Consider the following 21,547-nt stretch of genomic DNA (forward strand, 5'->3'; position numbering starts at 1 on the left):
TCCTAGGGCAAGAAAGAGCAATGCAGATGTTTTTGTGTAAAGGGCACACGGTGATGGAGAGCTGCAGACTGTTAACAGTGGTGATGGCTGTGCCCTGTCACTACAAACATCAGCAGCTGTGCTTCAGAAGCATGACACACACACTACAGGAGCAACCTGAGCATTACTTAGCTGTTCCCTTGAGATACTCCTGCAGCATTCCCACATACAGTGTTGGGATAATGAATGTTACAGATCTGCCAGGGCCTTCAGTAACTGCACTATTAAGGTGAAAGATAACATTTTAAGCCATTTCAATTTAGGATGGCATTTAGTACTTCCACTGCCTGCTAGGGCCGTGGAGAATGCAGCAAAAACATTTCTTGGGAGAATAGAAGGGGCAGCACTGCGACACAACATTGCTCCAGATTGTACTGTACTAGAGATGCACTCCAAACGGAGAGCAAAATGTTTCATAATCCATACAATCAACGCAGCAAGATGAATATACACCCACTCCAGGAAGCTATTCCCTTCTGCAAAAGGAGGCACAAACTCTTACATAAATAGATTATGGTAAGAGCATTACCACAGTTCTGCCTCTGTTAATATAAAGGGATTGCCCATGTATTAAACAGGAAATGAACAACAGAAAAATATGGAAAGGAAGGGCAAAAAGACTCAAAAAACACAGCTGCAGCTTCAAAGTAAGGAAAAGGCTGATTAAAAATGGACACTAAGTCATTATGTTTAGCTGAAAAACACTGGAGAATTCTCAAACACAGCATTTTTTGTTTATATAACCTCTCAGATTTTTACAGGAAAAACACAACTGGAGACACAACTGAAATAAAAATTACGTAAGAATATGGTTAGTTACTGTAAAACAAGAACATTTTCATTAATGTAGAAAACAAAACTTTTTCAGTGCTGTACCACAAAAAAGATTTCATAGTGTGGCTTTGGTCTTTCTTCCATCTGTTTCCAAACATTTATTTTTTGAAACCAGGACTCTCAAAAAACAGGATATTTTTGAGGAAATTTTTGAACAAACCTACTTGTCAACAAAGTATCCTAGTTATTTTTCCCCAACTCTTCTCCAAAGGCAAGTAATAACAACTGTAACTGATTCCTTGGACTTGTCTATTCTGCATCTCAGCATACGATTGTCAGAAAAAAATCACAATATTTGCAATATTTTTCACTGATATAGCATTCTTCTTCTGAGATTCTCAAGGCTCTCCACAACTGTAGAAAAGTATTGGATAGTGGATAGGAAAATGAAGGTATAGAAAATGATGGCTGAGACAATGGAGTCTCCCTGTGGCACAGTGAGTCTGACTGTTATTGCTTGTTGTTTGTTAAGCACCAGTGAATAAGGCAAAACACAAGCGAATAAGGAATTTACTGTCCTTGCCCTTTTAGTTATAAGGAGATACATTGGTATGTTCAAAATATTTGTCAAAGTATAAACTATGGACTATATAAATTATATATAAATTAGACTAAATAAATAAGCACAAACATACATAACCAAATGAGGGTTTTTTTTTAGTTTTGAGGATTTTTAAAAATTTTTTGATCAGTTAAGGGCTTTCAGATTTTGGTTTGGTTTTTTTATCTTGTGATGTTTAGAGGACAACCAGTATAGCTATGAGCAGCCTACACAAAGCCAGGACCACACTGCTCTGAAAATGTACATCTCAGGGTGGAACCCCAAGTGTTACCTCAGTGGTCCCCATTCGATTATGACACTGAGTGGACTACGAACATAAATTTTTCATCACTGTTTTCAAACACAAAAATATTAAATCCCTTATGTATAATCTGTATGATTAATTTGGGCATCCTGAACTTTAACTTTTGGTTTGATTAAAGCAGATTTATTCCACACCTTGTAATCAAAACCTCTATGTTTCCTAGAACAATGACAGCTTACAGTACACATGCAGACTATACACACTGCAGAGTTGCAGACAGTGCTTAATACACTTAAAATATGAAATTATTTCAAAAATAGCAAGATTTGGAAGGCAGCAGTCAATGTCTCTCCCACTTGCAAAATCCTGCCTCCATGATAAAAAGGGCCTCAGAAAATTCCTATTAAGAGTAAGGAAACCATAACACACAATGAAGAACATAGTTCATGAGTGGAAAACTGCAGATCTAGCAAGCAAGAGATCCTGAGGCAGATTCCCTGAAATTTTGAGATGTTTTCTTGCTTTTTGCCCTACTTCTGGTATTACCCAATCTCTCCAGTCCTTCTTTCACCCAACATATGAATTAGACATATTTACCTTCACTTTCCAATTGCAACTGTCACACAAACACCTTTTCTGAATTAGGCTAAAAATACATGCATAGGTGTAATTTTTTTTCCCCTCAATGGCCACCATTTCCACAAAAGGCAGAATTTTGCTATCCAATTTTTCCATAAAGACCTGGGAATTCCCAGTTTTCTAAGTGCTTGTGAAATTCCAGCATGTCACTTACAGCGTTACTCTAGGCAACTGAGAAAATGCAATAATAATTTATTTTAATTTAGCTAAAAAAAAAAATCACATTGCTTTCACTTTTAGTAGTCAGTTGTTTATTGCTTTAACAATGAGTACTGTGAGGGAAACAATGTTGTTACATTTCCTCTTTGTAAGTATCAGCTCCTAATGCATCCAACTCTCATCTGCTTACTAGCAGAAGATTTCACCTTTGTCAGCACTGCAAAGCCCGAGCTGTTGTGGAAAAAACCCAAACTGCAACCTATTCAGCCTCTGGCCCCATCAGCAAAGCTTCAGGCTAAGTTCTCCCGATTGCGATGCTCAGCCGTCCTGAACAGCCCCCTGCTTTGGAACGGAGATGTGTTGACACAGCCAGCAAGGAGCAAGGCACAGTTAAGGATCCGGATGCTTAACCCTTCGTTTCAAAGGTTTGCTTGAAGGTAATTCCAGCCTCCAAAGGAAAATCAGGGACTGAGCCTTTTTAGTCATCCCTTGTGAGGCTGCAGATGGAGTACTGCTTCCAGGTTTGCACTTCCCAGGGTAAAAAAGATAGGGACATATTGGATTGAGTCCATTGGAAGATGGTCACAATGATAAACTGACTTAAACAACTGACAAAAGCTCAAAGGAATTGGCTCGTTCAGCCCTGAGATGGCAAGGTTAAGGTAGGTGAAGATAGACATAAGGCCCCCCTAGCTCATGAGACTACAGAGAGAAGATAGAGACAAGTACTCTTGAAGAGGTAGACACAGGATAAGAAGTAACAAATAAAAAGTTACAGCAATAAAATTAGGACCAGAAAGAAGAACTGTTTGTTTGTTTTGTGAAAGCAATCAAAGACCAGAATAAACTACCAGATGAAGTTGTGGTTTCATCACAGAGATATTCAAAACTTAACTGGTTGCCCTGAGCAGCCACATCTAATTTAGCCCTACTTTGAGGGGAGATTAGATCAGGTATAACCTCCAGGGGTTCCTTCCAACCAAAATTATTCTGCATTTGTAGAATTTTATGACTCTGACTTTAAGAAATAATAAAGATTACAAAAAATGCTTCCATGAATGTTTATTTCCTATGACCTGCTCTTGAAAAGATGATTAAAGTCATAGAAAAAAGGTAACTGGTATTGTGTGAAGGCACAAAGATTGTAGCTTGCTTTAGTCATGAAGAATAGAACAATGTAACAGTGATTGATATGCATACTCCTTTAAAGGAAAGGCACAGTATACCACAGCACTCATTGTATTTGAGACAGCCATAACACACAGAGTATCACCATACAACTTCAGAAGGCTTTATGCATTTGCCCAAACAGAGCAACACCATACCTCATCAGAAGGCTTCAGGTACCAGCCCATACAGAGCTACATCCACTCACTTCAGAAGGCTGCAAGCACCAGCCCTTCTTGTTCTTTAGCCCAACCTTTTATAGTCTTCACCTTACATGCATTGCACCTGTGTGCCCTCTGATCCCTTTGGTGGTTGGTCAGTGCAGCTGGGCACTCCATTCTCATTTCCTTCAATATCAGTCACCTGCTTCTCACAGCTGTAGCCCATTGGGGATGAGGCTTGGCTGCAGCCCCACTCCCAGTTATCACAAACTGTGTGCCTACAGCAGCACTTAGATGTAAAATAAGTGATGAAAACTATAATAAAGAAAGAAAGGAAACCTACAGCCAAAGGAGATTTGTACTCTGTGCTATTTAATAAATAAGTCCAGTCTGGTAATGAATTATGGGTCGAACTTCCAAACCATTATTCACCTTCTGATTTGGCTGAGAGTATTTGTCAACACTGAATCATCCCTTGGTTTAGTTTTCAAAGCCAGCCCCTTGTTTAGCAATTGCTAATTGTGTTTACAATACGGTGCCCAAGAAAAAAGCATTTCTACTCCGTGGGAAGACACATTTCCACAGAATGACACCCTTCCTCATCCCCAAAGGCTGGCCCCAAGTGACTTTCTGAGGTCCAGCCTTACTGGGATTCATGAACAAGCGCCAAAGAACTGGTGGTGTGTGTCTGACTTTGTGTGCTTCCCCTCCTGCTTCAAGTCCAACAATGAATACAGTCAATAATTGTTGGGTTTCCCTGTCTGCAAGCCTCACTTGACCTTGGGAAACAAAAAAATAACTCTTCTTTCCTTTTCCTTTCCACTCCCTCATCCTTCAGTATAAATACAACATGCTAATAAACAGAAAGAAAACCAATTGTTCAATTTTCACCTGTCATTCCCAGATCTCTTGTGTCAGTTCCATAACTTTACCTGGGCTGCTATCTGGCCCCTTTATTATTTTCTCCTCAACAGACTGAGTTCTATATGATGATATTTTATATTACTGCTTGGCTGCTGCTGCTGAACTAACAGCTGTTGTGTATGAATTGTTCAGGATTACACAAAGGGAATATATACAGTATGAGATCAAACTCGAGTTTTTAAATCAAACCTGCAATGGGACCAATATGAATTCAAGTCTTCTTCTTGGATTTTTATGTTGTTTGTTCTTTGGGTTTTGGTGGCTTGGTTTGTTTTTTTTTTTTTTTTTTTTTTTTTTAGGTGGATAGCTGAATTAATTAGATTACTTTTATTCTGGACTGTTTGTGTACTGCATTTATGATTTATACAAGTGGATACATTATAGAATACCAATAGTGTATAACAGACTGCAACAATGAATTCCAATTTATTTATTAAAACAGATTGGGACACTTTAGCAGTAAGGCAGGACTTCAAAACAGAGCTTAACAAATAAGCAGAAAGTTGCATTCTATCTCAAAGGGAGTAACTGGGCCAGAAAAGGCACAGTTCATTAATCTAGCAGGCTCTCTACACTTTAACTCATTATCATAGAACAATGGATCCACAGACTCATAGAATGGTTTGGGTTGGAAGGATCTTAAAGATGTATCTAGCTCCAAGCCCTATGCCATGAACAGGGACAACTAAAATTAGACCACATTGCTTTGAGCCCTATCCAGTTTGGTCCTCACACTTCCAGGGATGGGACAACTGTTAACTTCCTCAGGCAACCCATTCCAGTGCCTCACAACCCTCCCAGTAAGGAAATTCTTCCTAATCTGTGTGTTTTCATACTGTCTCCAGCCACCTGGAGGAGTTCAAGGAAAGCCTGGACGTGGCACTCAGTGCCACGGTCTGGCAGTGCCATGGTGGTGCTGGGTCACAGGCCAGGCTGATCTCAGAGGCCTTTTCCAGGCAAACTGTTCTGTGATTCAGCCTGGCTACAGGCACTGCAGAGCCGCTCCAGCTCCAAGGGTGTTTGCCGGGGGGATTAGGAAGAGCGGCTGCCTGTTGGCGGACAAGCCTGAGTCACACAACGGGCTGCATGTTCCATATGCAAAACATGCGGCTTCGTTAAACAGATGCAACCGCTGAGTGCCAACATATTAATTAACCACCGCATCCTTCCTTTCATCTCTCCCCGCTGCTGCTTTGGAAGCATTACGGTAATTATCCGCAGCTCAGAGCCTCGGGGTTTGCAGAACAGCTATTCAAACACGTGGTTCCCGCAGCGGGACCAGACTGTGAGGGCGGGTCCCGCGTCCCGGCCGTGTCCGGCAGAGCTCGGCACGGCCCGGTCCCGGCGGGCCCGGCCTAGGCCGCGTCTCCACGGCAACCGCGGGGCCCGGGCGGGGCCGCGGGGCTCAGGGCGCATGCGCAGCCCTCTCTGCTCGCCCTCCCCTTTCCCCCCGCGGTATCCGTGGCAACGCGGGGACGCCGGCGGCGCGCGCATGCGCCCTGCGCCCCGTGTGCCGCCGTCCCGCGTGGGCGTCGCGGCGGAGCGGGGGCCGGGCACGGGAACCGGAAGCGGAAGCGCGGCCGCGCGCGACTGAAGCCGCTCCTCGCCCCGGCGGGACCGCCCGCGCTGCCTCGTGCCCGGCCCGGCCCCGCCCCGCCCCACGCGCCTTCCCGCGCTGCCCCGAGCCCGGCCCCGCCCCGCCCGGCAGCCGGGGAGGGGCTCCCGCCGCCCGCGCCGCCGCCCGCGCTCCCGGCTGCTGCCGCCGGCCCCTCGCCGCCTCGCACCGCCCGCGTCCCCCCGCCCGGCGGCCGCGATGTCCGACAAGGAGTTCATGTGGGCCCTCAAAAACGGAGACTTGGATGAGGTGAAGGACTACGTGGCCAAGGTAGGAGGAGGCGGCGGCGCGGGCGGAGGAGGGAGGGATGTGCGCGCAGCCCCCGGGATGGGGCCGGGGCGGCGGGAGCCGCGGCCTGGGCGGGTACGGGCGCTCCGTGGCCGTGGGCTGAGCTCCGAGCGGAGCTGAGGGCCCCCTCCCCCTCCTCGGGGCCTCTGGGTTCCTCGGCTTCCTCCTTCTCTGCTGCCCCCGGCCGCCCCTCGCGCATGCCGGTGGAGTTAGTCCGTGTCACTGCGGGAAACTTAATGGATTGACAGCCGGGATCCCGGTCCTGCCTCGCTGATCTTGTGCGGATTTGTGGCCTCGGTTTGGTTATCGCTCCCCTCTGTGCCTCATCCTTAATAGGGTGATGCTAAGCCACCGGGTGTGCTGAGGCTTAATTCATTAGCCTTCTGGGAAGTGTGTTGATGCCTAGTTAGAGCGAGTGCTGCGGGAGCAGCAGACACCTGTGTGATGGCGGAAGAGTCCTCAGGTACACGGCAGGATTTGAAAGCTGCATTCTGTCCTCATTTGCCTTCTCTTGTCACTGAGGTTTGTGGGAAAAGTACACAAGGGCGACAGTCTGCTTCAGTGAATCCTTACTGTTCAGGAATATCGTCTGGGAACTGTTACATCAGAGCAGAGGTGTACATCTAATTTACCTGTAATTATTTAGCTCTCCAAACAAGTTAATGATTGTCTTTGGGAGCTTGACACATGCTGACACAACTTGCCGTGATGATTTAAGTTCTTTCTACTCCAGCTGTCAACTTTCAAACTTGTAGCACTCCTGGCAAAAAGAAAACTGTGCAAGTACTTCCAGCTGCTTTAGTGCAAAGTCCAACAGCTTAGCCTGAATAGTCTTCTCTGACAGTTCCAGCTAAGCTTCTGGACTTTGCATCAAAAAAGTGGCTGTGCACTCACATGCTCTGCCTATAAAGTTCTAGAGGAAATAACCGGGAATAATGCAATTATCCCACTTCAGCTGTTTGCTAAGGGTTGTGTACCTGTGTCTGTGTAATAAAGTTGGGTAATACATTGGGTATGTCTGTTTTCTTCTCAGATTTGCAGAGTGTGTCAGCAGCATATTTGGATTTTTCCTACAGCTTTTAAATGGTTTCCATGTCTAGAAAATTCACTGCATGCTAGTAATTATTGGGTCCTTGTGTATCTTTTGCTGAGGCAAAAACTTTAATGCTTTGGCAGTGTCTTGGTTCAGTTTCTATCTACAGGTTCACTGCAGTGCTAATTAGAAAGCTTTTTTTGTATTCCCGCTCTTCCTGAGTGGCACTGCAACTCGTGTAGCAAATGGATTTATGTGATCGCTCTTCATCTGCTTCAGTGCCGTGTCAAATACTTGGTTCCATCTGCTACTGAAAGAGGCTTGAGCCAGCCTGGATGCTGCTGTAGTAAAGAGGCTGAAGGCTATCATCTAGCTGCACTAATGAGGCAGAAATCCTTAAAAGATAGATACTCGCTGGGGTTAGATGATTAGTGTAAAAGGAGCCTGCAATCCTTGAGTACTCTTACATTGTAGAACTGCTTCTAATGTAGAAGTTAAATAAATTCTAGGTGGTTTCTGTTGGTTTGCGATCCAATCTTATTCATACTTTTCCCACAGTTGCAAGTATGTGTTGTGTCTTCAGGTGTTAAACAACCTACAAGAAGTCAAATGTTTTCAGTCCTTTTTGTTTCCTTGACAGACTAGTGGGCTAATAAACTCTTAGTCTGGTTTTCCTGTGGAAACGAGGCTTATATAAGCAAGTTTTGACTGATCCTCATCCTTCCGAGTGGTTTGTAAATTTTTTTTCTAATTTTTTAAGTTTTACAGAGGTGCAGGTAGGTGGGTTTTGGTAAGGTAAATGAAATAGAGGGGGTGCCTTCAGGGAAGAAAAGAGTACAAGAATGAGTTTCTGTTTTACTGTTCGACAGGAAATGTACGTTGAGGAGGGGCAAGAGAACTCCGTAAATCATCTGAATGTAGGAGAAGCCTCAGCTGGAGCTTCACATTCTCAGTTCTGAGATTAATGAAATATGTGAAGGCAAATCATGCTTTGGTAGTTAGAATTCCCAGGAAAGTATCTGTTCTGTGCTCTATGTTCTTTCTGACTTTCTTCCTTATCAGTTATGTGGCTTCTGCTCCCTGCTGCTTTCCTGCTCTAAGTATGATTTAATGTTCAGGAATTTTACTTATATAAACTTTGCAGTGGCAGAAATTTCCTCTCTCTGTAATGGGGGAGGCAGTCATATATCTTACAGTCTGCATCTTCATAAAATTCTTCCTTGTCTGTCTTCCTGAAACTTTTGTTTCTTGTTCTAGTCTTGTTTCCTCATTATTTGTCTGGAAACAATACAGCCTTTAACTATGATCTTGCATTTTTGCCACCAATTACCATATGAAGGGTTTGACCTCTGATTTTGTTTCATAGGTGAATGGCAGTGCTTGAAATGCTAACTAGGTGAGCCTGGGTGCTCTAAAAATAATAATACAAATGGATGTTATCAGTGGGACTGTAGGAGTTGAACTCCCTTAATCAGACTGGACTTTCCTTCACTTGTGTGTAATAAGTTGTGGAGGGTCTGTCTGTGAAGTCATAAGTATCTCTTTTTTTTTTTTTTTTAAACTGAAGTTTGGCTAGTAAGTACCAAGAAGAATGTGAATGTTTCTGCCACTTGAACAGTTCCTGGACAAAGAAAGGATACAGAAACAGAAGCAAGGGTCTCCATTTGCATTATGTGTTTTTCTACGTAGGGATTTTGCATTCTCCTGAAGGTACTTTCTTCAGGAAAAAGACTTTTCACAGAAAGAGTAATTCTGAGGGGTGCCAATGAAACAGACAATGCCGAATGATACTGCTCTGTTGCTTAGCAAACGAGATCTTAGTGTCGCCAGTCTGCATTTGAAAGATACTGGTGGCTTCTATTTGATGAAAATATGAAAGATTATTTTTATAGTTTGAATAGTCTTGTAAGACTTTTTCTGTTTGTAAGAGACATCATATTAGTGTCTACATTTCTCAACTTGCAACAGTGTCAACTTTATGGTAAATGTAAATTTCACCTGGAATACTGTGTGTTAAGCCAGCAAGTACAATGTCAGCTATTTTTATGATGACTAGATTAAAAAGTAGTTTTTACTGTTTGCTTTCTTTGATGTCTTCCTTTTTAAAATAGCTAGCATATGTTAGCTTCAGAGATGCCTACAGGAATCTAAGGGATTGAAGGAATTCTGCACTCTTCCCACGTACATCCACTCAAATTTTTAAAGTTCCTCAGGAAAGCAGAAACTTCCATGGGAACAACTGAATCAAATGTGCAGTTTAATGGGTGAGGAGGACCCACGCTGCTGAAAGAAATTTACCTCCCTCAAGGCAGGGAGTGGATTAAAAAGTACTAGTTAGAAGAGAAGCAAGTTGTATTAAGCCTATAGAGTTTCTTAACATGAATGATGTTTGTTCTTTTTCCTTTTCTTTAGCCTTCTTCCCCAGTGGAATTAGATAAACTATGCCATTGCTAAGAAAAAACTTCTTTATCAGCACGTGCACATAGCATTTCCACTAAGCAGTAGATTTCTGAGGTGAAGTACAATTTCTTTTATTCACTAGGCATAAAGTTTTTGGCAAGATAAACTTAGATTTGTAGGAGAGGCTTCAATAAATGTTTGTTCTGAAGTAATTTCATCTCCCACAGCTTAACTGAGAATTCCCTACTTTCATGAGCTGATTTAATCTCTTACATTGTTTCCTAAAACCTACTGCTGCTTACATTCAAGTTTGGTAAACCAACTAACCTAATACCATAATAAGATAGGACATGCAACCAAACTGATTTTTACTGCTCAGAGGACTGGGAGGTTGAAGTTATGGTAGGCTGTGAAATGGATGTTTGTAGAAAGTGGCCTAGTAGGCATTACTGGTGTGTAGTCTTGTTTTTTTAAACAACGAAACAACAAAACCAGATTTCTGGAGGACCTCCAATAACTCATCTAGACAACAGTGACCACCTGTGTGTTCTTGACAAAACTGTGATGCTGCAGTCTTGCAGTTCTTTGGGATATAGTGAAATTTGAATACATGTCTTGAGAAATGCATAAAACTTGACTACTGCTGAACTACCTAAGGAGGCTAAAATAAAGAAAATGTCTAGAAGTACCTTTTTAAACTAGAAGCAGCAGTCAGGGGTACAGTTAAGTGTTGTGAAAAAGAGAAGAGACTTAAATATATCTGCAAGAAGAAAGATCGACATGGACTAATAAATAGCTTTTAATTCTTGGGCATAAACTCTGCTCTTTGTAGTGTCCATTCCAATGACTTTTACACCTTCAGTTACAAACTAAATGAAAATGAGTGCTTAAATGGTTGCTATATATGAGTGGATTACCTGATTTACAGATAAAGCATATAATGGATACATTGAAATTCCCCTTGTCTCATCATGCTGAATGATGAAGTGCACAGTATTATTATGGCTACATTGATACCTGAATTGCCTCTGGTCAGGTAACAGGTTTCCTGCTCTTGAGTGACAGCCTGGAAGCCTGTCTGGATTACAGTGCAGGGCAGCTATACCTCACTAGATTGTCCAGGAGCATATCCGAGCTAGCCCTGACCTGGGAGCTGCTGGACTGAGCTTATTCCCTCTGGGGTCTCTTGGATATCTATGTGTTGTAACTGCCCAGTGTTATGCCAACAGTTGTACTATGAGGGTTTGTCTTCATCTGCAGATTCTTGGAGTTCTGTTATTTTCCACTTGATTACTGTTGAGTCTGTTGAAGTGTGATTGCTAAAGATAATTTTGTTTTACTGCATAGTTCTAATTAAAATTGGTGTTCAATTTACATTTTGCAAATTTTAACATGATGACCTAAATCCTTCTTTTATGGAACAAGAGAATTGTTTGCTATTGTAACTTGCCTTTAGCAGGTTCCATATTCTTGGTGGAGTTACTCTTAACCAAAATCCCAGGAATGTACTAGAAAAACTTTCAGAAAAACACAGCACAACTGCCACTTCTTAGTAGTGTGCACAATGAAATGAATGAGGTTGTTGAAAACCACCTCTTCAGGAATGGTTATTAATTTCCCCAGTCTGATCCAAGAGAGTCTGAGGACATGTGGCAAAGAATTATTCAAAGATATTAATAGTTTGTGCATCAGTTCTTAAGCAGTTTGTAAGAGCAGCACGGAGTAACAAACTTGACTGCAAACCTGGCATTGCAGTAGAATGTGTGACTCACTGACTGAATGAACATCCCAGGATTCTTAAATCTCTGGGTTTTTTTTGTGAAGGTACAGATAGAACTGATTCTTCAGCCATTTCCATTTGAAATCTAATTAAAGCTCATTCCAGCTGTGATCATTTGAATGATCATGAATCTGGAACTGCTAAATGTAATATTTTCTTTGGGATGTTGATGTCAGGCTGTGGTCATTTTGTTCACTGAGTTCGTGTCTGTGCTATGAAAATCTTGGTGGCTATAACATATTGCCTAAGTGATTCATAATTGACCTTTCTGTGCTTGAAAACCCCAAGTTAAGTACTTCCTTACTTGATTCTGTCTGGGCTGTTCATACCATGCTGATTTGTCCTGTTTCTAATGTGCGTTTGCTGCAAAAGGTAGAGTTATTAAGACCAGATAATAAAACACTGAATTTATTTTTTTTCTTTTTGCTGATGTGCTAATGTATTCCATTCCCTAAATTGAAAGCAAATTTTATCTCTGAAATATAACTTATTTTGTCTAAGTTTGTGGTATACAGCATATGCATTCCTAAGTATGACAGTCAAAGTTAGGAATAGGTTATGAATAAGAAGCAGAGAATTTGATGGTGTGAGGAAAAATTCTACTACTGCTCTTCTTTTTCTTCTTTCTACTGCTCTCCCTTATTCTAACCACAGTTTTCCCTCTTGTATAAATTTTATCTTTAATAAACCCTTGTTTTTCAAGCCTAGCTCAGTTAATTTTTACTTCAACATAAGGCTTACAGGAGATGAGCTAAGCTTTCTAAAATTCCAAGAGAACAGTTCTGCAGTCGTATGGATCTGTATCCATTTGGAATAATATGTGGAAAGTTGTGTTAGATGTGAAGATGGTGCAGTGAGTGTTGATGGGGGAACCGTGGCATTGGTGACTCATGCAGGCCACATAAGTAAAAAATAATGAGTGGATCTTGCAGCAGTGTCAAAATGCATAAATAAGGATTCCTTTGGGTAGTTCTCCATAGACCAAACAACTTCTATGTGGTTTTTCTGAAGGACCATAGGCTCAGCTGGTAATATATCAGGATTTGAAGGTCAAATATTCTACTTAAGTTCAAGGAGAGCATTGTGGACTTATGGTTCTCATGTCCAAGAATTTTTATGTCTCATGAAAGGTCCAGAAGAGAAAATTTAGGAAAGATACAGAAAACCAGAGATGTATATGATTGTATTGCTGAAGTCATGGGTATACAGTTTCATGTGAAGCATCGGTTGAATTTAGCATGTTTTTTATGGTTTCATGTTTATGCTTGTTCGAACTTCGGAATATGTGTCCACACAAAAGTGTGAGCAGAATTACTTCTTTCTACCTAATTCTCCCACTTCTTAAGGTGAAGGTTTGTGTTAAATTATCCCTAATTTTTCATCTCCTCCATAGCAAAATGGATGTTGAATTTCCCAGTACAATTCTGTGGGAAGAAGCAGTTGTCATTTCCATAGACAGGTCTATTGCTAGGACAAAAGCATGAGCTGGAATTACTAAGTGCCAATAACTGACCAGTTGGTTATACAACAGTTGTTTTTCTTACAAGTTGCAGTTTCAGCAGTTTTGAACAATTAGATGTTTTTCTGCTTTAGCTCATTATGAGGAGGGGTAGGTACAAATTAATACAGCTCATATTAAAGCGAGTGTAAAACTTTTATTAGATGCTGGGTAGGAGATTAACTTCTTTTTATAGTATACTGGTGTTAAAGCCTATGTTGATTGTGACCAGTGACGGCAAATTCTACAGTCACGGGCTGCAGATGGGGAAGGAAACAATACTTTCATTTAAATGGTTAAGGAACTGCTATCTGTAGTGTTGCTATTTTGATTTGGAATGCAATCAGTACTAATAAGTCCTATTGAACAAGCTACAGTGTTTGTCTTAATTCTCTGATTGGAATGTACTTGTGTGTGTTTTGTGTGGGTTTTTTGTTTGGGGTTGGGTTTTTTTCCCTCTTTTTAATAAAGACTGGGGTAGCATATAATTTGTTTTCCCAAAAGCAACTGAAATCCTGATGAGGGAGAATAGGAAGGGAAAGAAAAATATGGTCTTGAAAACTTATAATGCACATGAATATGGCTTTGAAGTAGCTTGAGGGTGTTGGGATTTGGTGCTTTTAGCACTTTGCCCATTTTTACAGTCTTTATTAGTGTTTCTTATGCAATGTAATTCTGTAGCTCAGTTCAGATCCATTGTTTGCCAAGGGCATTGCATTGTTTCAAAGAAAGAATTTTTTAATCTTTCTTGCTGCACCAAGATACAGAATATGGTCCGCAGTTTAGTTTAGTCTTTACTTACAGACATTGCTGCCTTCCTCAGTGGTTACAAGCCAGAAGGGAAATGGTGAAATCCTTTTACTTAGCCTTCAGCAGTGTTTTGGAAATCAAAGAGAGTAATTGCATGCTGTGGCTAATGAGCTGAGCAGACCAAAACATCACTAGATAGGTGTTCTGTAGACTGCCCTGTCACACTTCCAGCCAAAGTTCAGAGAATGTTCTGAGTCAGTTTATACAACAAAATTGTGTGCTCAACGTTTCTGATCAGCTAAGATCAAGTCTTGATAATTGTTGAATGACTGATTCTTGGGTTTCCTAAACTCTGGTCATTTATGAACTTGCTTTTTAACACACTTGTGACCTATAAATTAGTGATTAGCTTCAAGGAGGAAAGATGAGCTGTTAGGCCATTTGAGACAATAGCTAGAGAGCAGTCCATAGAACAGTTACATCAGCATCTCTCATTTAAACTGATTTGTTAATGACACTATGAAAGCAAATACCATAGGCAATAAATGTTTAAAAAGTATTTTTCTGTATATTCAAAAATACTTCCAGTGCTTGATTCAGGTAACGCAATTGAAAGTAGAAGATTTCAAGTCAAATAAGAAAGAGGTCAGGAGAATTCCTGTGAGGTGAGATCTGCATTTCTGTCTATGCCCTGTATTAAGAAAAACCAAACAAACTCATTAAAAAACCCACACAATTCTTTGTACTCAAGTGAGGCATTTGTGAAAATCTTTATTTCTTGGATTGCTGACTTCTCAATAACTTCAGTAATGCTGTTAACTGTTTCTTGGCTAAAGTCATGGATATTTAGCATAATTTAAAAAACTTGAGTTTGGCTTGTGATAAAACCAGTAATTGTTATTTAAATTTATCTTGGGCATAATGAGTAAATATAATTACTTTCAAAATAGAGTCCTCTAGTTAGAGTATTACATGAGATACAGTTTAGTTCCATTTCTGTCTCAAGTTAGTAGACTGTATTTACTAAAGCGTTTTCAGCAGTAATTCCTGGAGAAAATAGCTTAACTTTTTAGGTGGATCATTTCAAACTTAAAAGTGCAATACCAATATTTGTAAGTTTTAAGGAAAGTATTACAGTGAAGCTGAATATTCAAAGTGTGCATAATTGGTTTAGGGAGCCATTCAGTAGTTGTTAATGCATATGTTTTCAAGTATATGCTGCTTAGAAAGTAGCATTTATTTTATGGATGTAAAAATAGCTTTTGTGAGAGAGTCTTTTGCTTCTGTGTTTTGTTTTTGCATGATTCCAATCACCAGCTGCTTCATCATGTCAACAAAACTCTGCATTAAGACACAAAACTTATAGAACTCATTAATGCTGCTTTTGACATTTCATATCTTTTTATGCATTGCTGAATGAAGAATATGTAAATTCACTGTGCACAGGAAAATAATGCCTGTTAATCTTGTAGGAAAACCTATTTAGAAGCTAAGCTTCATTGCTTTGGATTTGATAGAACACTTGATTTTGCCTTGGACATATCTTTTGTTCAGTTTCTGGAGAAGTAATTCCTGCTTATGGTGCTAAGCCCCAGTTAAAGCACATAAATTCAGGGAATTTTTAACCATAGCAATAATCTTTGGGAGACACGCTCATCTTCCTGTTTATTCTCTCATATCTTCCTGATACGGTACAACCTGAGCTTTGAGAATTCACATTTATTATTGTTGCAGGAGTTAACTTATTGTGTCTTTAGATCATGCAGAGACTTCAAAATATCAAGCTGGCATCTATTGAAACTGAAACCCAGTAGCTGGCGCCGTGTGTTTGCCTCAAAGGAAAACATCCACTTCCTGTTCATTCCTTGGATAACATGAACTGAGCAGTTTAATGCAGAACTTGATGTGGGGTTCATCCAGAAACTGAAAGTGTTTTAATTGGCAGTTAACAACTCAATGCAGAATGCATGGCAGTGGCTGGGATCCTTTGCTCAGCTGCTTAAGAGCAATTTCTGACAAGCTTGAGAAAAAAAATTCCTTTTTTCAGGAACAGGTGTTGTTTTGTAGATTTTTCTGTTTTCATCCTGTCATCTGTTGTCAGTTTGCTGATGGTCAATTACTGAGACAGAATTAATGCTCTGATTCCTGGTTTATGTATGGTTGATGGCTCCTATTTAGCAATCATCTGGCACCCATGTGAGCTGGAATATCTTCTGCTTAGTATACTCTTAGAATAGGTATCGTGCAGATCACATCATCCAAAATACACTGGTAAAACATGGAGTCTGGCCAATCACTTCTGCAATAAAAAATCCAACCCTTTTAGGCCAGCTCAGTGTTGCCTATGAAAATGGACACTGTGGTGTGTTCAATAGATGCAGTGCTTAACACAGCTCTTCAGAGTGAGTGAGCATTAGGTTTATGTCAACTTAAGGTATAAAGTCATTAGATTGATTTGAAATTCTTTAGAATTAATGGTTGAAGGCTTTTATTGATGTTTGTGCCCCCTGTATCAGGGTTGACAGGTGAGTCCTGATGCTGTAACTAAAGCATTTTAATTCCAAATTCTAGCAGTCCTTCTAAGCAGAGACAGTTTGGAAAGTGTCTGATCATTGACTGTTTCAGATTGTGATCCAGAATATTTCATGCACTACCATTCATCAGTTAAAGAGGTAATATGAACAGATTTGTCTGCAGCAGCTTATTCTGTCAGAACTACTTGCTGCCATTACTCTGAGCTGTTGCCTAACTAAGAAACAAACGTATAAGTGGAAGTTTTGGACCAAACTTGTAAATGGAAATTCATAGGAACCAAGAGAATCTGCACAACTGGGCCCTTCATTCCTGTTTCATCCCTTTCTAGTGCAAGTAGTGAGTGGGTTACATTATTCTCACTCAAATCTTACACAGGTTAAGCATTTTAGGGGGGGGGGGGTGGGGAAGAACAACTGTTTTCAGTAACATATGTTTGGCACATCTTTGAAGCTGGGATTGTAGCATGGGCTTCTAGAAGCTGTAGCTAGGAAACAGTTGGTTCATTACTGTTCTACAGAGCAACTCGTGTATCAGGTTTGTTTGTCTCCCAAAATGCTGATACAACTGAAACACAGATGGCTCAGTAGTTCAGTTTATTTAGCAGTTGTTTCTGGAATTGTATTCGTTTGACTGAGACAAAGGACTTCAGATTGTATTTGATTATGGTGGATAAGCTAGATACTTGTTTACCACCAACAAAACCTGAAATGTATGCCTGTTAAGCACCTTTTTTGTGGGCTTAAGCCAGAGTAAGTGTAGCAATGCTTTGAAAGCTTTTCAGAGTACTTTAGATATTATATCAATACAGACAAAATTCATCATCAGGTTCATAATTAATTTTTTAACTTTTATAGACTGAGTATTGGTGTTGTTATTAGCAATTAAGGCTTCTCCTAAAGTGGAGGACTGCAGAGTAGATACCCATTTTTTACATGGACATCTGGTTGTAGAACTTGCTGCAAAATGCCAGCTGGAGAGACACATGCTATCCTCAAAACAGAAACCCTCTTTGTGATAAACTGATGAGGGTCTTTTAGGGGGAATGTTGTGCTGAAATTCTTTGAGTAGACTTTTTTTCATATTTTTAAAAATGAAAGCTCAGCTGGATATTGTGGATAAACTAATAACAAATACTAGAAGTGAATCCAGAAAAATAATGAAAATTTGATACTCATGTCTTCAGCCTCTTCCACAGGGATTTAACTTTCTGTGTTCACGTTCCCTTCTCAACATCTGTTAACTTGGATTTGGTTTTTGATCACTATCTCTACAGGATTTCTTGTGGATGTTTTTGCTATTTCTGTTTGTTTCAGTAAGATGTGATAAGGGGGAGGTGTAAAATCAGCTTGTCCCATATATTTCCCAAAGCATGCAGGGTAGAAAGAAGACATCTGGGAGAAAATTCCTTTTTGCTTCAAGTTACAAAATTTAGAGGACAGGGGATAAAACACCCAGAGCAGTTGAAAATATGTTATTAAATATCTCTGTGAGGGTAAACACAGAAATAATCAGTAAGAAGGCTTAGCTACTGCAATTACTCTCAGCTGTTAAACAAAACCCAACAAACTTCTAGGTTTTCTGAAATTCTCCAAGTTCAAAGTGGTTATCCCACACAACAAATCTAGGTCATTTGCTTCAGTTCAGTTGTCTGCAGACAACTGTAGTCCACTCAGGCTGCAGTTGGAAAACTCCTGGAATGGTTGGAATATGAACTGTGCTGAACCGCTGAGCAGCAATAGCAGTTGTCTCTCTGCAGGCTGAGTGAGGCCGGGTTACACTGATTATTTTGGGTGGATTGAAAGTAAGTAATTTTTGAGAATAAAGGGGATTCACATGAAAATTCGGATCTGGCACACAAAATTTTTGCAGTTGCCATTGGAAACTACCTACTTGCAGTTACAGTGAGTTGATTTCCTCGGCTCTGGCAGGTTCTTATTGCAAGTTTTTAACTGAAGAAATCAGCTTCAAAATTATAAATAATTCCCAGTTTACAGCATTAATCTTTTTACTTCCCTTTCTGCTCTTTGGCTTAACCTAGACTTTGAGTTACTAGTTATTCCACCAGGTTCCACTATTGCTCTTGGTTGGATTATTTTGTGACTATTAGTGAGACATGGTCATTTTTCTTGTGAATCAGAAGATAGAGACAAGAAAACCTGAGACTCAATATACTTGCTGGACAGAAATGATAAAATACTGCTGCTTCTTCTTAGGCCTCCTGTATTGTTTTAGAAGTTTTTTCAATAAAACAGGTTGAGTGGAAATGTGAAATTTATTTTTTCCATCTGCTCTGCCCAGTTCCTAGGTCTGCAATCCCTGAGGCATAATATGTCAAGAGATTTTCCATTTATAGGAAAAAAATGTACAGAAGTTTAAATGATATGTTGCACTGACTTGTTTTGAGCTGGTCATTTGAATTGTTCTTGCTCATAGTTAAAACAGATGGGAATGTGAAAACAGCACACTGGACTAGTGTTATGATGAAATATACAAAAGCTTGCATAAATTATTCCCTTGTCTAAAGCACTGGACTGGTGGTTCAGTTACCTTCATATTTGTATTAAGGCAGATGATGTGAGGGTCTGTCTGTTGTAGCAATGTAAAGCTGTGTCAGTTCCTGTCACAGATGTAAAAATTTAACCTCTCTTCCCAGCAAAAACTGCTTCAGGCAGGTGCTTATTTCAATTACCATAACAAATCATTTAAAGGAAGTTTTATAACCAGCTTGGAAGAAGAAATTAACTTATTTTCTCTGCTAGTCAAAGGTGCTTAAAGTAATGTTAATTTTGCACTTGAAAACTATAAGTTTTTTTAGCTACACCATAAAATGGATTCAGTAATTCATACCTAATGTCTTTTCCTATTGGTAATCTCCAGGGACCTGTGAAAGTGCTAGCATGGATTTTGGTTGGCTAAATCAGTTTGTCTTGGCAAGAATGAAAACTGCTTCATCAAAGTCAGTGCTGCTTTTTAGACTCTGAGACTGCTCTGAACTGATGGAATGTTCTGGGATCACTGAAGTGAAGGCCTAAAGGGCAGACCAGGTGACTATTTTCGTGTAGCGAGCTGCAGTGTTAAGACCTGGTATTCTACAATGCTGTCACATTTCTTCAACATATTTTATAAAAATGCATCTCTTGAGTATGTGGGTGTATTTCATTCCAGTTTGCAGTTAAGGTTGGCAGTGTGTGAATCGGTGCTTTGGGTGAGAACAAGGTTTACAGAATGGAATCTATACAGAATCATTCCAGAGGCAGACTGAGGAGTAGGAAAGCACTCTTGTTCAGGTCATATGGGAAATCTAGTACTTGTGCACATAAGCCCAAGGATTGATTTTATCAATAGTGATAAAATTCCAATAGTCAGAAAACTAGGGTAGTAGCAGTTGAGTCTTCATTGGTAAAACTCAGCCTACTGTGTTGGCTTTTTTGTTTGAACTCATAATCAGTTTTAGTTCTTCTCAAGTCTTAAAAGTTAATTGAAAAACAGAGTATTTGAGGCAAAAGCAAAATTTGAGGCAAACACTTGAGGCAAAGCACTCTTTGTTCAGAGTATTTGAGGTTCCAGTTCTGTGCTTGAGCAACTGATTTGTGGAAGAATTCAGAGGAGGAAAGCTTTATAAAATTCTGTTTCTACGATGAAAGGTCCGATTGCCCTTTTTTGTGTTATTTCATAGAATCATAGAGTGGTTTGGGTTGGAAAGAACTTAAAACATCATCTAGCTTCAACCTCCCTGCCATGGACACAGACAATTTCTAGCAGACCAGGTTGCTCAGAGCTCCTTCCAACCTGGCCCTGAAAACTTCCAGGGATGGGGCATCCACAGCCTCTCTGGGCCACCTGTCTGGTGCCTCACCGCCCTCTCAGTAAAAAATTTCTTCCTGGTATCTCATCTGTATGTTTCCCAGAGCTGAACACAGCACTCCAGGTGAGTGAAGAGGGATAGAATTGACCTGCTGGCCCCATGGCTTTGAGTGCAGTCCATGGCACCTTTGGCTCTCAGGGCTGCAAGAACCCTTTGTTGCGATGTATCAAAGCTTCTCATGCACCAACACCCCCAAGTCCTTCTCCCCAGCTAGGGCAGCTCTTGATCCATTCTCTGCCCAGACTGTAGCTGTGCTTAGCTGTACTTGAGCTGTTTGAATACAAATCAGATGGTACTGCAGCCTTTCTAAAGTGAAGAAGCTCAAGATCCTGTAAGGGCCTTTCTTTAGAACTTGTAACTCTTACATGAGAGCAGGAGAAATGCTGAGTGTTTTTCAATACTGCAGCTTGCATCCTGGGTCACATATTGTGAGGAATTTATAGCAAATACTCAGAGTTATTGAGAAAGGGAAAGCAAAATGGTCCACTGGAAGGAATCTAAAAACATTGTACAAATATGCAGAGATGGAGGAGGTATAACAGCTGAAGTGACTGAATTTAGTTAGGAATCTGGAAGGCATAGGAATATCTGTACCAACTGCTCTATGGAACAAAGGACCTATTGAAAAAAATTATAAAAGCTTTTTTACCTCTGGTTTTTATTGGTAGGTGAAGGATGTACAAGTTGGTGCTGTTAGAATTGTGATAACTTGGGCTTTTTGGGTTTTTTGTTAGTTTTTTGGATTTTTCCTTTTAGGAAGATAAAGGGAAGATTTTTAACTATCTTTCTGTACAAAGGGTAGGATATAGAGAAGTTTACTTAGTTGCGCACAGTGAAATTGTAAGAGACAACAGTTCCAGGTGAAAGGCAAGAAATTCTGGTGAGGTGTAAAAAAAATACTACCCTGTAAGGGTGATCAAACCGTGGAAAGGGCTTATGCCTGGAGAACTTTTGTAATCCTCAGTCCTTGGAGGTCTGTGGAACTCAGCTGAACAGCCTGATCTGATTGGACCTACTTAGAGCAAATGTTAGACTGCATAACCTCCAAAGTTCC

The 21,547-nt window shown here is 40.4% G+C and overlaps 1 protein-coding gene across 1 annotated transcript in view; it reads left to right on the forward strand.

Moving 5' to 3' along the window:
- Nucleotides 1–6,354: 6,354 nt before the first annotated feature.
- MTPN (myotrophin) overlaps nucleotides 6,355–21,547 on the forward strand; it is a 28,725-nt gene continuing 13,532 nt past the window's right edge. Inside the window, exon 1 of the mRNA XM_068190873.1 lies at nucleotides 6,355–6,614. Within this exon, the coding sequence (XP_068046974.1) occupies nucleotides 6,543–6,614 (72 nt within the window). The 5' untranslated portion in view covers nucleotides 6,355–6,542. The remainder of the gene's footprint in view (nucleotides 6,615–21,547) is intronic.

Source organism: Anomalospiza imberbis, chromosome 5, assembly GCF_031753505.1.
Source record: "Anomalospiza imberbis isolate Cuckoo-Finch-1a 21T00152 chromosome 5, ASM3175350v1, whole genome shotgun sequence".
NCBI classification, from domain to species: domain Eukaryota; kingdom Metazoa; phylum Chordata; class Aves; order Passeriformes; family Viduidae; genus Anomalospiza; species Anomalospiza imberbis.